Source organism: Pseudomyrmex gracilis, unplaced genomic scaffold (genome assembly GCF_002006095.1).
Source record: "Pseudomyrmex gracilis isolate BER0280 unplaced genomic scaffold, ASM200609v1 scaffold_6, whole genome shotgun sequence".
NCBI classification, from domain to species: Eukaryota; Metazoa; Arthropoda; class Insecta; order Hymenoptera; family Formicidae; genus Pseudomyrmex; species Pseudomyrmex gracilis.
Genome location: NW_018020590.1, coordinates 1006308 through 1021969, shown reverse-complemented (window position 1 = coordinate 1021969; position 15662 = coordinate 1006308). Strand labels below are relative to the sequence as shown.

Here is a 15662-nt window from a genome sequence, read left to right as displayed (position 1 = left end):
GCGAGCATAAAATGGATTTTTAATATAAAAAAAAAAGGTTCTTTAGAAATATTACAAACGACTGAAAGTTTTACAAACGACTGATCTCTGTATTTTAATGTAACGTCTTTCCTTCTTTGTTTTGATTTATTAAAAAAGACATGTTTGTAACTGCTGCCTCTTGTCCTCTGTATAAAAGTTGACTTACACTCTCGAAAGTTGATGATTTTTGTATATTCGTGTTCTCTTGATTGTGTTGCTCCTGGCTTCTTTTTACTTATTGAACCTTTATTTTATGTTTTTTTTATCTACTGGACTATAATTTTCGACAAACAAGATATGAGCGCATTTTATGGAGATCCAGGCATGCGAATTTTTCATCGCTTCTTCCTGTTTAGTTATCTTTGATATCTTTCACAATATGTGCGGCCTCTTTTGAATTGTTAATTAATTTTTATTGTAATTACTTTAATATTTGCGACTGATGATGGACTCAAGTTTGAGCTGAAACGTTTCGCTTTTGCGTTAACCGAGCGCCTTAATGTAATTTAAAAAAATCTGTTATATTAAAAACCCATTTTATGCTCGCTATTTGACCTTCAACTTCAGATCTCTTAAAAAGTTTTCTTTCTACATTTACTTTTTAAGTTTACAAGTTCAAACTTATAATCACGCTCTTCGCCACAACCGGCGATCGATTAGTTCCGAGAGGACTAACAACCGCGCAGTCCTCTCCGTTCGCACAGAGGGTGCGTACATGTGTATATAGGTATGTGCGTGTGCAGGCGGAGGTCACGGGGGTGGAGATCATCGGGGCATGCGCCAGTCCTCTCCCTTCAGGTACTATGAGCGGTGGTGTCTACGGTGGTGGTAAGTACGGCCGCGCTCCATTATTATCCTGGCTAGAAAGAGGAGCGTTTATAACGCTCGATAATCTCGCGTATGGTCACTCCCGATTGTTACGCCAGACGAGGTAGGTGCTATTATCTTCGACGTCGGACACCAGAGCCTCCGCGTGGGATATGGCGGCGAGGACACGCCAAAAGCTGAGATCCCGACGACCTTCGGGGTGTGGGAGGAACCCGCCGATCCCGTTGGGGTCGATTGTAACAACGTCACCAGGAAGCACTACAACATCGATGTCACGGCTATCCAAGTGCGAAAGAAAGGTTTGTTATAAAAGAAATATTTGTTTATTAATTAAATAGATCAGTATCATTATATTGTATTAATAAAATAATATCACTCAAAATGTGTCAAAATAAATAATCTATCATATTTTATATTTTATTTTATTTTGTATTTTGTGTGTTATAACAATACATTGTATTGTATGTTTTTGTGAGATAATATAAGTTTATTATTTTTTAAGAAGCTTTTTAATTGTAAATCTGTATTTTTACGTGGCCAATTAATTATATAATTTCGAATAAAATTGATGAATTTGGTCTTGTATATGTGTATACTTATTACATTTTGAATATTTTATCAAAGATAATTATTATTCAACCTTCTATATTCTGTATCTGATCTTGTTTTAGATATGGAGATAGTGAGCCTGATGAAAGACGGCATGATCGAGGACTGGGATATGTTCGAGCGGTTAACCGAATACACTTACAAGCAGCGACTGCATGCCTTAGCCGAACATCATCCGGTCTTGATGACCGAGTGTCCTTGGAACACAAGATTGAAGCGTGAGAAGTTACTAGAGCTGATGTTCGAGAAGTTCAATGTACCGGCCATGTACATCTGTAAAAACGCCGTGCTGGCCGCTTATGCTAACGGCAGATCTACGGCGATGGTTGTGGACAGCGGTGCCACGCATACTAGCGCGGTACCGGTTCATGATGGTTCCGTCATCACCCAAGGGATTGTTAAAAGTCCTCTGGGTGGCGATTTCATCACCATGCAATGTAGACAGTTCTTCGAGGAAAAAGATATCGAACTGGTACCGGCTTGTCTTGTTGCTAGTAAAGGTAAAGAAATATAAAAGTAATTGTGACGCATACACACAATAGATTTATCTTTTCAACAAGTGTTTTGTGTGCTTTTTTAGATGTAGTACGAGAAAGAGATCCACCTCGTTGGACAAAACGACCAGGACCGCAACCAACGTCTTCCTGGCTAAGCTACATGGTACGAGAGTTACTGCAGGATTTTCAGATGAACGTTTTGCAAGTATCCGACAGTCCATACGACGAGGATGTGGCGAATACTTTGCCTATGAAACATTATGAATTTCCAACTGGTTACAATGACGACTTTGGTTCTGTAAGGCTCATGATACCGGAAGCGCTTTTCGATCCTAGCAACGTGAAAGGTGTGGGTGCGAGCATTTTGGGAGTTGGTCCTCTAGTCACCACGAGTGTCGGAATGTGCGATATGGACATCAGACCGGTATGTATTCTCGCAAATTAATATTTTCACATCTGATATACAAACTTTCTTTGACAAGTGATTATTGACAATAATTGCAATTTTTATAATTGAGTTTTTAGATTTATATTATTTGAAAAAATTAAATTTTATCAGAATCTAGTCAAGATATTGTTTATATTGCAGAGTTTATACGGCAGCGTCGTGGTGACCGGCGGCAATTCCTGTCTTCAAGGTTTCAGTGAAAGACTGAATCGAGATCTAGCCAGCAAGACCCCGCCGGTAAATCCCTTCTTTTTTTGCAATTTAAATATTGACTATATATTGAAATTTAATTCCAAGTCATTTGAGAAACAACTCGATCTTCGTAAAAGTTTCTCATGTATCGCAAAGAAATGAATCTGTTTACAGAGCATGAGACTGAAAATAATTAGCGCAAACAGCTCAAGCGAGCGTCGTTTTGGCGCTTGGATTGGTGGCTCGATCCTCAGCTCCTTGGGCTCGTTTCAACAAATGTGGCTGTCACGTCAGGAATACGAAGAATCCGGTAAACTTATCTTAGAAAGATGCGCTTAAGTTTTTAAATAAATGACGATATCCTTCTTCTAAGGTACAAAATTTTTACAAAATAATCGGATGATCTATTCTCAGCTAACTGTGAACTCTATTTTATATATTTGTATAACGACTGTAAACTATTTTCTGTAACTCTATTTTATATATTTCAAATTTAAGAAATAGTTTCTTAAACATACGATCAAGAGTTTTGAAAGACTCGAATTTACGAAGAAATTGTTTAGGAACTTAGTTTTTTAAATATCTTTATTCGGCATCTTCTCAATATTTGTCTTGTTCGAGATAATAATCACGCGCGTAATTAAAGAAAATTAGCTTAACGGTTTTTTCATAGCAGTTCGATAGCAAACACCAATCAAACGTCTTACGCGAGAATTAGAAACGAGTTACGTAAGACCTGATGTAAGGTAAAGAAAGTGGAGAGAGAGAGATGCTAGTTTGTGCTAAATATCAGTTGTCTTATTGCTTTTTCATAAGACATTATACAGCTGTTACAACAGCTTAAATAAAAGAGATGTACAATTATGTAAATAGTCTACATAAAATTTTGGTGTTTTTCAAAGTTTTTACTCATTTATACACTCTTTATATATACACTCTTTGTAAATTTTTTATCTTTTACAGAGTGAGTATATCCAAAGGTTAAAACAATGTATGACGAAGTTACGCACAATTGTATGTCTTTTTTCACTCTCGCTAAAAACACTCATTAAAATCTTTAACTGTTGCATCTCCCTCCGCTCTAATAATGACGGTGCGACGTAAAGCCGTCCTTTTGAGCAACAATCATCAAACGCATTTTAAAAAACGCTTAGAATTTTACTGTGCGAAAGCATTTTTTAATAAGACGACGAATCATGCTCTCTCGTGTAAATTTTGAAAAATAATTTTTTATATACAAAAAATTAACACAGTGTTTCCGAGGAACTCATTGTGATTGTGAATAGCATTGATCAGCAACATTTTGTGTAACTCGCATATGTCGCGAGCAAATATTTGATCGACAACTCGCTTAGATGTCAATGTTAAATAGGCACATAAACGTAACAAACAGCTTACAAGGATACACAGTTCCTAATCACTTCAAGAATCTTCCATCGTATTTTAGAAAAAAAAACCACTTGCCATTAAAAAGAAGTCCATATATATATAAAAATAAACATAAATAGATACAACATAAACTATCGAAACAGGTTGTCATATTAGATTTTTATTTCGCTGCAAACAGAATATACTCGCTTTACATCGAGAGACAATATAAGTGTACGTTAAACTACATTACAAACCTATATTTGCTATACGTTATCCTCGAAAAGCGATCACTAAATAAATGTAGTAAGTATAATATCACTAGAGCACCACATGTATTCACTATTTACATCCTGTTGAATACAGAAATTGGTATCGGTTTTATCGCGTGCGAATTTTGTTATCATTAAAAGACTGTATTTTGATGTAAAAAGTAATGGTGCTTAAGCACTAATGAGAAAATTGCTAAACGTACAAGAATGTGACAGTTCAAAAGAGCATCAACTCAAATTTTTATGCATAATCAACTCTGATTAATATATCGCTCAAGATTATTATTTTTTCAAAAAAAGGAAAAGAGAAGACGCTATATTTATTTACTCTCTTATATTTTATCATAAATCTTGTAATAAAATTGTCACATACAAATACAGTAAAAACATTTTAAAAACTATATATATATATATATAGAAAAATATTCTCTATCTTGCGATGTTTAATCGTTTTATTAATATTTATAATCATTGTCATAATAATCAATATTTTCATTAAAAACGATACACGGATCACAAATATGTATTAGAGTAGAAATGTGATAGTTCGAAATAATAATTTTTATAGATATCTCATCACAGATGAGCGAATAATGTACTCCAAAAGTGTTATTACAAATAAAATTTGTCTATCGTTACCTTTAACTATTAATACTGAAACAGATTTGGAGTATCGAACAATCGCTACTCGATAGGATACAAAATTTTAGAAACACACACGAAAAATACTAATGTATCTCGTTTCGCACCTGTATAAATCGGAAATATAGTAATACTGTAAAAATAAAATAACAAATAATTACAAAATTTATCACGGTATCAAAAGAAAATTTACAGAGTACAAGAAAAACTAGATACACATTGTCAAAGAAAGATATCTGCTACCAGTATAATTTTAGATGCACAATATTTTAAAATAAATAGGCCTACATTATACATGTGTATGTATGTGTGTACGTGTGGATGTAATGGAGTATGTACAATAATGTAACAGACTCTAAAGGCACTATCTTAAAAGTACTTTGGTTAAATTGCATATTAGTGGCAATTTTATCGATTTAAATGATCCTAGTTTTACTCTTTCTTTATTTTGCAACGGAAACGCAACTAATTTTCATGTACCTCTGGGTTGTAATATATTAATTATTAGATATATATACATATAAGTATTTGTAACATGTGTGTTGCAATATGCTCTGTTCCTAGTCTTTTTAACGTTTGTATCAAATAAAGCTCGTTTGTAATAAATCCTGCTAAAAGTGCATTATATTATGAATCGCAAACATTTTTAATCAGCAAAAATATCTTCGATACTTTTACGAATTTCAACAAAATATTTTAGGAACTTATTTTTGAGATCCTAAACATTAGGAAAATGCAAAAACAATCGAATTTTTTACTCGTTACTGCAGAAAGCCTCTTATTACATTAGCTCTTTTTCTGTGATAACCATGTCTGGTTATAATCACACATATAAAACTTCAATAGATACATTTAACGTTTAAATCTACTATTGCTAAATACTTAGATGATACAAGTGGAGTATCTATGCCTCTAAACGGCTGTATCCGCGTCGAGAAACTTTCAAAAATTAAAGTTTCCGTAAGTAGAAACTCCAACCAAATATATCACTTGATTGACGAGCTATATACCTTGTGATATATTTAGCTGTTGAGTCGTGTTGGATGCGGTAGTTTGCATATAGCGTTGTGTACCGGCATAGACAACCATCCGGCTAATGCGATACCGATCGAATCCGCCATCGTCGTGATACCTAACGAAGCCTCGCGATCCGCTCTAGGAATCTATGGTTAAAGACAATTTAGTGTTAGTTTTTTAAGTTTAAACATAAAAAACTAGAGAAAACTGCAGAAAATGTGTCGCACTAAATTGCGAATTCAATAAAAGAAAACTTAACATATTGAAGATTTTACTTATTTTTTAAATTATTTTTTATCTATTTCTGTTTTACTAAAAAAATGTTTTATTACCTCAGTCGACATTCGATAAAAAGTATTGACATACGCGCCACCACCCAATAGACCTTCCCACAATACCAAAGCAAAAACGATCCATATGTTCGGTATATAATAGTAAATGGCTTCGAACAAGAGAATTATGACGTTGATGAACTGAAAAAAATCAATTTAGAAGGATTAGAAGGAGTTTCTGAAAAAGTCAACACCATAATTTATACTATTGTTCAATTTTTCTTAATTCTTCGTATCGTTACCTGCAAAACCGACATAATCCAAATATTGTCAAAGGTAATTAAGTTCACCGACGATCTCGAGATGAACACACCGATCTGATAATCCGTCTGTAGCCATCTGTATTGTGAGTCGTGATCCAACCAAATGCCGTCGAACTTGATGAGTTCGTACTGCAAACGTTTGTTCACATTAGCAATGAAAAATGAACTCACTGATTAACACTTTATATTGTTTATATTGTATAAAAAGATACGTCTAATAATTAAGAATTATATTGTATAAAAAGGTACGTCTAATAATTAAGAATTAAAACTTGTGATAAAATGTGATTACCAGGCCTTGATTGATGAAGTATTCGAATAAATAAACCAGGCCGAGCGGTATCATGTACTTGAGCAAGCCTGGCACCAGATTGATTTTGTCTCTGAAGGTCTTCTTTGGAATCTTGATAATATGTTCTTGGCTTTCAATGCCGTCCTTGGTAATTGGGACTTTGACGTGCGCCGGATGTTTAAGGACACACCAGAACGTGATCGCTTGCAAGAGCGGCACGATTAGCATGATTAACAACGTGTTCCCAGTAGATAGTATTGTGTGTAGACCGGCGTAGGACGCGGCGCCAATTATTCCGGCGCCGCCTGTACCAGATGACCATGTTGAGATCACATCTCTGTAGAATAATTAACAACAGTGAGCAAACTTATCGTAAGTTAATCAAACAAAAGCCAACAATGACAAAACTACATATAAAAAAATAATAAAACTAAAATAATGTTTTGTATGAAGGTATTTGAAATTATAATATGACGGTGGTATTTAATGTTTTCTTTATATGTTTTCCTGATATTTAAATTCTTTCATTCAAAAAGTATAATCCAGAGGTAAAAACACACATTACATAACGAGCGGTCGTATTACGCGACTCTTCCGCCTCCACATTGTCTAGAATGACGAAACAATAATCTACACAATAGGTGCGTTTTAATTAGGTATAATGTCTCCTTGAAAGACCTGTAGTTAGTGATTACATTATTTTGTGCCAATTATCTACAAAGTATGATTATACTACGTACATATATATCTATCAAAACTATTTATTTATCGAAACTCTGTTTCGATTTAACACGATAAAGTCAATAACTCAAAGTGAATATTATACGCGAACAAAGTTATATAATACACGAACAAAAATCAGATTTTACAGAGATTAACAGATTCCGCATGAAGTATCGCTTAATGCCGCTTAATATCGAGCATTGTCTTTCTGATAAGTTCTTTATGATCTATATACAAAATCTAAACAAACACCAATAAAGTTAGAAATGGATAATAATAAGAACGATTTTCTCTTACTTATATAGATATCTCTATTATCTATACAGACATTTTTATGCGTATTGATAGCTGAAGATGATAAGAAAATTAAACAGTTGAAACGTTCCAGCATAATTACTGTTCTCGTTATTACCCACGTCTATCATTAGCTTACAGCTACATTGGTCTTCGCTTACATTTTGGATTTATCCCCAAGAGCTTCATTAAGTAATTTTTTATGTGATCTACCTTTACCCTTTACTCCTATTTCCCTCGATGCTTCCAAAGAATTAACGAGGCACTGAAATTTATGCACAATGTTCTAAAATTATCAAGTTTTCTTTTATAGAAAAAAATTTGCACAAAAAATCTATAAAACAGCCTGTATATCTTGTAAAAAATTACTTCCGTTAAACTTTGCTCGCATTGCAAGAAATGCAATTTTTGTCGTAATGAAAAATGATAAAAGCGTAATTTATATTTTTGTGAACATATGTAAGAAATAATATTGCACTTACTTGGGAAACTGATTACTGTAACTGAGGAGAGTAACCTCACCCAAACCGGAAGAGAGCGATGTAATAACGACTCCCAGAATGGCGAGCCATTCAATAGTGCTTAACGATACCAGAAGGAATCCTGCAGCGGAAAATAACACACAGGTAGCCAGTCGAGCACTGTAATTAACGAGTCAATTAATTGATTAGCGTTTTGACTGACGATTGGGACCAGTCGCGCTTGCATAATCGCGGAAAAGACGCGATGTCCAGAGCTCCGACACGTTCTTGCGTCGTGCGACGTTTGTATCGGAAATTTTAATGCAACAAAACAAAACAAAAACACATGTCAAAAAGATGAGACAGTACAGTTAAAGATTTTACGTTAAATTTCACATTTGATTATCTTGCTCTTATTAATTTATATATTTCTTTTATGTCGTCGGATATTATTCTTCTTTGAAGTTACATTGCCGTTTAAATATGTATAAGTGCAACGCTTTATATGTATTATTAAGTGACTATTTATTAGGTATCATAATTATGTGCGTCATCGCAAAATCATTTAATCGATATAATTACTTCATTATCTTTATTAAGCTACCATATGATAATTACCTTGGTAAACGTTATCAACGTTATTGTGTAAAATATTTAGAATGTTCTTACAGATGTTTTATATAGATAAGATTCTCAATCTCGAAGAAAAAAAGGTTTATACTTTTATCATTTTTATAATTTAGGTTATAATTTTTTTAAATACTGCGAGAAAATTATCGCGATAAAAAAACATAATTGTTTTGCAAACAATTACATTTGCAGTGCTTACTGGTTTCAATCTAAAAATAATCTACAAATAATTTAAAAATAACGCTAGATTGCTAGAATGTGCAGGAATGCACTTCTTAGCGTCGCGTAACTGAAAAAGAAAATTGAAAAAAATGTAGATACTCACTGCACGAAAAATGGCAGAAATGGCGCCGTGATCTTGATCGCTAACGACGGCAGGATATCCGCCAAAAGTATCGCGCCGGTCGAAATTGTGTTGCATGAGCGCATTCCCGGCGCGGTCGCGTTAGTATGATCTGTTGTGTTTAGCGCATTTTCCTAAAAAAAAAAAAAAAAAAACAGTCAGAAAAACATTTGCTTTATTCAGCTGTGTTATGTCTCCATAGAAACATATATAAAAAATAAAAAAATATTCTTAATATACAGTATTTCTTTTACATTCTCTGTAAAATTTGAAGTCTTTTAAAATACAAATTTGTATCCAATATGACAAATTTATCTTTCATTTAAACTTATAAAAATTAGATTTTTCGTTAATGTAAATGTTTTAAATAAAAAATTATCATAATTATTAATTTAAGTTCTATACATTATTAATAGATTTTATTAAGTTTAATGTACGTAAACTCTGTTTTATTTAACAACATTATTAAAAAAAAATAATGACAACATTTTATTCGTAGCACGTACAGATTAATTTCCGATGCTCTAATATAGTTTATGTAATGCGTCGAAAATAAGCACCATAAAGCAGAAGGAAATTGATCGTGCAATATTATAGTCTCGTATTTCTCAGTCGACATCACATAAGTAGCTCAGTTTTTCTCGCGTAATTATTCCAGTCAGCTGACACAATTCAATTGATTGCGACAGGTTTCCTTGTTCACTTTGAATTATTTCGTTGTTAGGTAGAAATGTTAATTTCAATGTGAATGCTTATTAATATCTTGGTGTCAAGTTGTATCGATTAATTGAATCGACTAAACGCATTGTGTTTATATCTCAGCGTTGATATCTATTAATAAAATATATTCGTTAAAAAATTTTCCATGGAATTTCTACAAGCATTTAATTGCTCGTTAAACCAGTACATTAAACAAGAATTAGATTGAGACACAAATAGCAAAACAAAATATCAACGATTCAAGTCGTCACACAATGTTAATCATAGTCAATTGACATTTTGATCCATGTGTTAGAGTTTTATTCCTACATTTAAATCAATAAAATCAATTAAGTAAAAACGTACAAATTAATTAAATAACGTTTTTCTTAAATAAAAAAAAATATTAATAATTTTAATCATTTTTGTATTAACAGCATTTGTAGACTACAAAAAAACACTTAGAAATTTATAGCAAGTGATTAGTATATTGGTATTTTGTAAATAGAAGAAATAAAGCTCGGATGAACTGATATGAGATATACCGAGATAAAACTGATGCTGATTTACGAACGTTTGTTATCTGGAGCAAATAACATTATGGTGAGTTCATCTACAAAATAAGTGAGATTTTGTGTCTAAAAAACATGCTTGAATTTTTAATGTTTTTCTTTAAGATTAATTTATTATTTTACATTCTAAATTCTAGACTTCAACTTTCTCATATAATCGCGCACATATTTGTATATCGTAATTACTCACATTGTCACCGAATTTGTCCTGAAGGATGTCGTGTGCAGCGCTCAACATCACGACGTAGCCGTAGTTGTTGCATAGTCCCAAAATCCAAAAAGCAATAAGATTGCGCCATCGTGCTTTTTTTATGATAGCTTCCTCGTCAAATGTATTGTCGACGTGCGAGCTTGTCAAACCGCTCTTACCCATCTCGAAGACTGATTTTGAAAAAGGTCGTGAATCTTTCTGACAACAGGTCAGAAATTCCTCGTCTCTCTTGTTTATTCCTTTCTCGCTCTCTTTTATTTCTGTCGATGGTTTTCCTATTCTTATCTGTGTCTTTCTTCTCTCTCACTTCTCGCTCAACGAATAGTTTCCTATCTCTCCTTTTCACGCTCCTGCAAGTCTAGACAAAGCATGTGCTCGTCAGCTAAATCGATCTCTCGTTGTCGACAAACTCGTAGATCAGCTTTCCTCTCTGCCTCTCTTTTTTTTCTCTCTCTCTCTCTTTTTGTGTATGTATGTCTTTTTTTATTTGATTTGTTCCTTTTTTCTGACTCTCTCTCGCTTTTCTTACTTACTTTTTCACTGTATCAAACAACACTGTCTTCTCTCAACTTGTAGTTCTTCTTTCTTTTAGAGCGTCTGTAGAATGAATTTAACGTCACTTGGACTTCGAGAACTTTCTTTGATCACCGCTAAAAGATAACCACGCGATATCTCACGCGTTCAGCAAAAGTGCTCTTGTTCTCGAGTGAATGATTACTTAGATTGTCATTTAAGCACTAACTCGTCGCTAACAATAAATAATTGTAGAAACTTGAAGTTCAACGATTGTACACCTTTTCAGTCACTTTTAAGACGAGTCAATCGATCGATTAATAGATCTTCGTTTAATGATCTTTGTAAACAAAATCTCTGTTATTCTCAGAGCACGTGTAGCTATTTTTCTAATTTATTTATAAATGTCTTTCGGCGTTAGCGTCTCTTGCTGGCGCCAATATCTTTACCGTTCAAATCTGTGATCTACGGTGTACTGCACACCTTTCTCAAGAATGACGCACCGTTGTCGGATATCTGTAGTTCCCACCTTTGACTCCCTTTCTCCCTCCACGGTTTCCTACCGAACGGGATCAAGCTTCGAGAAACTTCTTCATCTGTGTGAACTTCCTCAAGATCGAGGAAAGTAAACTTCCTGTTGTCGTTGGCAATAAATTTTCTAATCACACAAACAATTCATTCTGTTTGTCATTTTTATATATCGCGTACTTAATTTGACTCTTGCACGGAAAATTGTAAAACAAATTCAAGGATGAAAATTGTTCTGGCCGACTAATCCGATTGTTCTTTTGCGTAAGTAAACACAGTTCTTCGAAAAATCCAGTAACGTTACTAACGAGCTGTTAGAAAAAATCAGCGTGAGCGAGATACTTAAAATTGCAGATTAAGAAGCGACAAATTGCTAATAAGGTGGCAAATTTTTCAGAAATATTCAGCATTCTAACTTATTGTTCGTTTTCTATGTTCTCTAATGCGTTTTAAAACGTTATATGCGTTGTACGTAGTTCAAGAAAAACGAAATATTGAACAAATGCAATATTATTATTTATACGCAAGTTTGTGTCCAATAATACTATTTCTTTACAATCTACATATTCATAATAGTTGTATCGGTGCACTTGTTTTTTTCTACGCAAAATCTTACGTAAAACCAACATTATAAGTACAGTCGCACTTTAAACAGTCGTTTCGCGTCATTAATCATGTCTTTGGTTAATAGTGTTAAATTGCATTGTATACAGTTCAAGATCGGCATTATTGTGCACTTTCGCGGGAATTGGTGCGTTGCAAAAACAAGTGTTATTTATGGAAATCGGTTTTACAAATGCTAGAACGCAAATAAGATCTTTTTAAATGTCAATAATACGAAAATAATCTTGTTGTATATAAATTCATGAAATTGTTAAAATTTAAAACTTAAACCGCACGAAAACAAAATTTCGCGCTCATTAACATTTTTGTAATGTAATGTTACTTTGTTAACTCTAATAACATGTGCACAAATTCTATATTTATTGTCTATATTCATAAATTTCGTGATGCATTGCAAACTACAACACACGTTGTTTAAAAAAAACTATCTAAAAATAAATATATATTCTTAACGTTAAATTCTATTTTTTTAGAAGCAGTCTAATTTACTCGTACAAGTAATGCAAATAAAGTACGGTACGTTTTAACACAACTAATTTCAATGTAAATTGTTTTGTCACACGAAAAAAAATAAACTTTCGTGGACTACGCATTTGATAAAAAAATGTATTTATAAAATTTATTCAAGTTAGTTAATGGCATTTATATATGTATATTATTCTATACTTTGTTATTGTGCGAGGTTATTGCGCATTTATCACAAAACTATATCATTTCGTAATTCTCTTTACGTCAAACGCATATTACTCGCTGGTGAGTTCGATATCAGTTCACCCATAAAAACATTTAATCGCCATCCGCTACAAATATAACGATGTATTAAACTGATTATGCCCTGACTTTTTGACATTATGCATGATATATACGAATGTCCGAAGATTCTAAACGGTCGGCACTACCTTCGGCCTACCTTCGGCGATATTCACTCAGTTGTGCAGTAATATACATATGTATACACACATACATATATGTACATATTATGTGGTACATTCCAGCAAACTAATACAGCATGACTACTGTGAAACAAAGCAAAAAAAAAAAAACGTTCGCGCATAGAACACGGATTACGTACAAATCGCGTGATGCAAAAACAAGCAATTTTACTTTTTTCAAAATTAGTATTTTTCCAGAGTTATTATTAATGTAATTGTATCAGTAAAATTTACTGTTGACATTGCATAATTTCTAGCAATATCTATTTTGTAAGCATTTTGTTCTTTTTGATCTAATTTTAAAATATACATTAATTATATATTTAATATACATTAATAATTTTAATATACATCTGGTATATCATCAAAAAGTATTTAAAGAATTCATTTATAACGAAAGATTATTAACTTTTTCTGACTGGAAAATACATATATATCAAACAATCAGTGATGTTATTGCAGAATATTGCTTATAATGGTTAAAGAAATATACACATAAAATGTATTCTTGAATCTGTTTACTTATACGTAACATAATTGTACAATAATTCGACATTTTTAACTTCTCTTATCAGTTAGAAGATATTGCAACCGAGATAAGTATTTGGAGAGTTGTGCTTTATTAATTAAACTGACCATAAACGATACCACTTATCTGTAATAGCCAGCATCTAGTGTTACACTTGTCGCGTCTAGTATTGCGAAAGTAGTATTATTGTATTACCAGACCTTGTGAGACAAAGACTCGGTTTTGCAATGATAGTAAATTGCATAGACTTATATAGATTGGACTGACCGGAATTGCGCATGTATGGTTGCGCTTTTATGCTTAGCTTCCTCAAAAAGCCAATTTCAATAAATAAAGTGCAGAGCTTGTGAAGTGCGTTAGCACATTTGAACGTCTGATGTGACCTACATACATTCAATTTCCACACACAAAGACGCTTATTGAAGATAATTAATTCTTTGCTAGAAACAAGATTCAATATAAAACTTCGAGAATCGCACGACCACATTCATTGTGAATGGAGGGTATTTTTTAACCGGGAAATAGACCCAAACGCTTACTTTTTTTGTGTCTAATGCCAAGTCAGTGGGAAGAACTTTGTGCAAAAAGCGTGACGAGTGCTGTTTTCCGTATATAAAGTCATGCTTTTGAGAAAAAATTTTTCTTACATTAGTAAGAAAAGATGGAAACTAAGAGAGAGAGAGAATTTTCTCAAATGATTACATGAGTAAAAATACTTACCTGAAGTTTGTTTCTGGGAAGAATTTAGTAAAGCACTATTATATATTTTTATGTTAATAAAAGTATATTACCGGAGTGTCACAAACACAATATTAAACTTATATCCCAAAACAGCGTAGGATGAAATTTCGAAGCACAAATTCATAAAATTATTCCATCAAAAAATTCCAAACCTACACGACGTTACGCGAGAAGTTTAGCAATACATTTTATCGAAATTGACGTAAATTGTTTGATAAGTCTGATAGCACAATATCGATAACAGCTGCAAACTTATAAAGTTGACGCTACAAGTTTTAACTTCGGAATACATAAATTTCTGATAAAATCGTCACTTATATCGTCGATGTAAGCGCGACCGCTCGGCAGAATCGGCAATGAATTTGTATCTTGGTTGACGGTTGCGAACGATTGTAACAAGAACAGTCACTTAGTTTGTTTCCGACCGTCAAGACGTCAAGTTGGAGTCGTTTAGAATCTGAGAAAAGCTGCGTTTTTTCTAATATTATTATATAATAAATTTGTATTATGTTTCTATCATGATCCCTCATTTGCATCAAGAAAATGTTTAGCCTTTTATTTATTAACATAATTATATACTAGGAATTATGTTAAAGACCAATATAGTAAAATATCTATATCTTGTCTTATTTTTAACCGAAGTATTACAAAAGAAAAAGATACACTGTGTTTTAACACTTACTACACCTTTACTTTGTTTTAACAAAAAATTAAAATAACGGAAACTAAAAAAGAGGAGATGTGCCAACAGCACACGGTGTTCCCAGGTGGTCACCCATCCAAGTACTAACCGTGCTCAACGTCGCTTGACTTCGGTGATCGGACGAGAACCGGTATTCGACTCAACGTGATATGACCGTTGACGAGAACCGAGCTCTTATGTCACATTATAAATGCACTAAGCTGTAAAAATGTACATTTTATATTAACTAGCACATCACAGATACGCGCACGCTATTATTTTTATTTTAACATATTCCGTCAGTAGACACAACATGTCACCGCAATGACAGCTAGTACACGTACGACAGTGGCTGTTTTCCTTTTAAGAGACAAAGTCGACACAAGTCGACACAAAAGT

General features: G+C 33.1%; 2 protein-coding genes across 5 annotated transcripts; one reads left to right on the top strand and one right to left on the bottom strand.

Moving 5' to 3' along the window:
* The first annotated feature begins 793 nt into the window (after positions 1-793).
* LOC109858268 (actin-like protein 6B) lies at positions 794-4582 on the top strand. Its single transcript, XM_020435358.1, has 6 exons — positions 794-849; positions 948-1148; positions 1521-1958; positions 2039-2379; positions 2545-2640; positions 2770-4582. Exons 1-6 carry the CDS (start codon positions 825-827, stop codon positions 2932-2934), a joined length of 1266 nt encoding a protein of 421 aa, XP_020290947.1. The 5' UTR covers positions 794-824; the 3' UTR covers positions 2935-4582.
* An 86-nt stretch (positions 4583-4668) lies between these two features.
* LOC109858371 (battenin) lies at positions 4669-14669 on the bottom strand. 4 transcript variants are annotated; one of them, XM_020435542.1, is made up of 8 exons: positions 14561-14669; positions 10694-12066; positions 9215-9366; positions 8281-8439; positions 6782-7118; positions 6469-6618; positions 6227-6367; positions 4669-6040 (listed from the first exon to the last, which is right to left on the bottom strand). In XM_020435542.1, the coding sequence occupies exons 2-8, from the start codon at positions 10874-10876 to the stop codon at positions 5900-5902; spliced, it is 1263 nt and encodes a 420-aa protein (XP_020291131.1). In that variant the 5' UTR covers positions 10877-12066; positions 14561-14669; the 3' UTR covers positions 4669-5899. The 4 variants fall into 4 exon arrangements, with proteins under 4 accessions (XP_020291131.1, XP_020291122.1, XP_020291141.1 ...); XM_020435533.1 differs by having other exon boundaries at positions 10694-11885; XM_020435552.1 differs by having other exon boundaries at positions 10694-11072.
* Between the last annotated feature and the right edge of the window lie 993 nt (positions 14670-15662).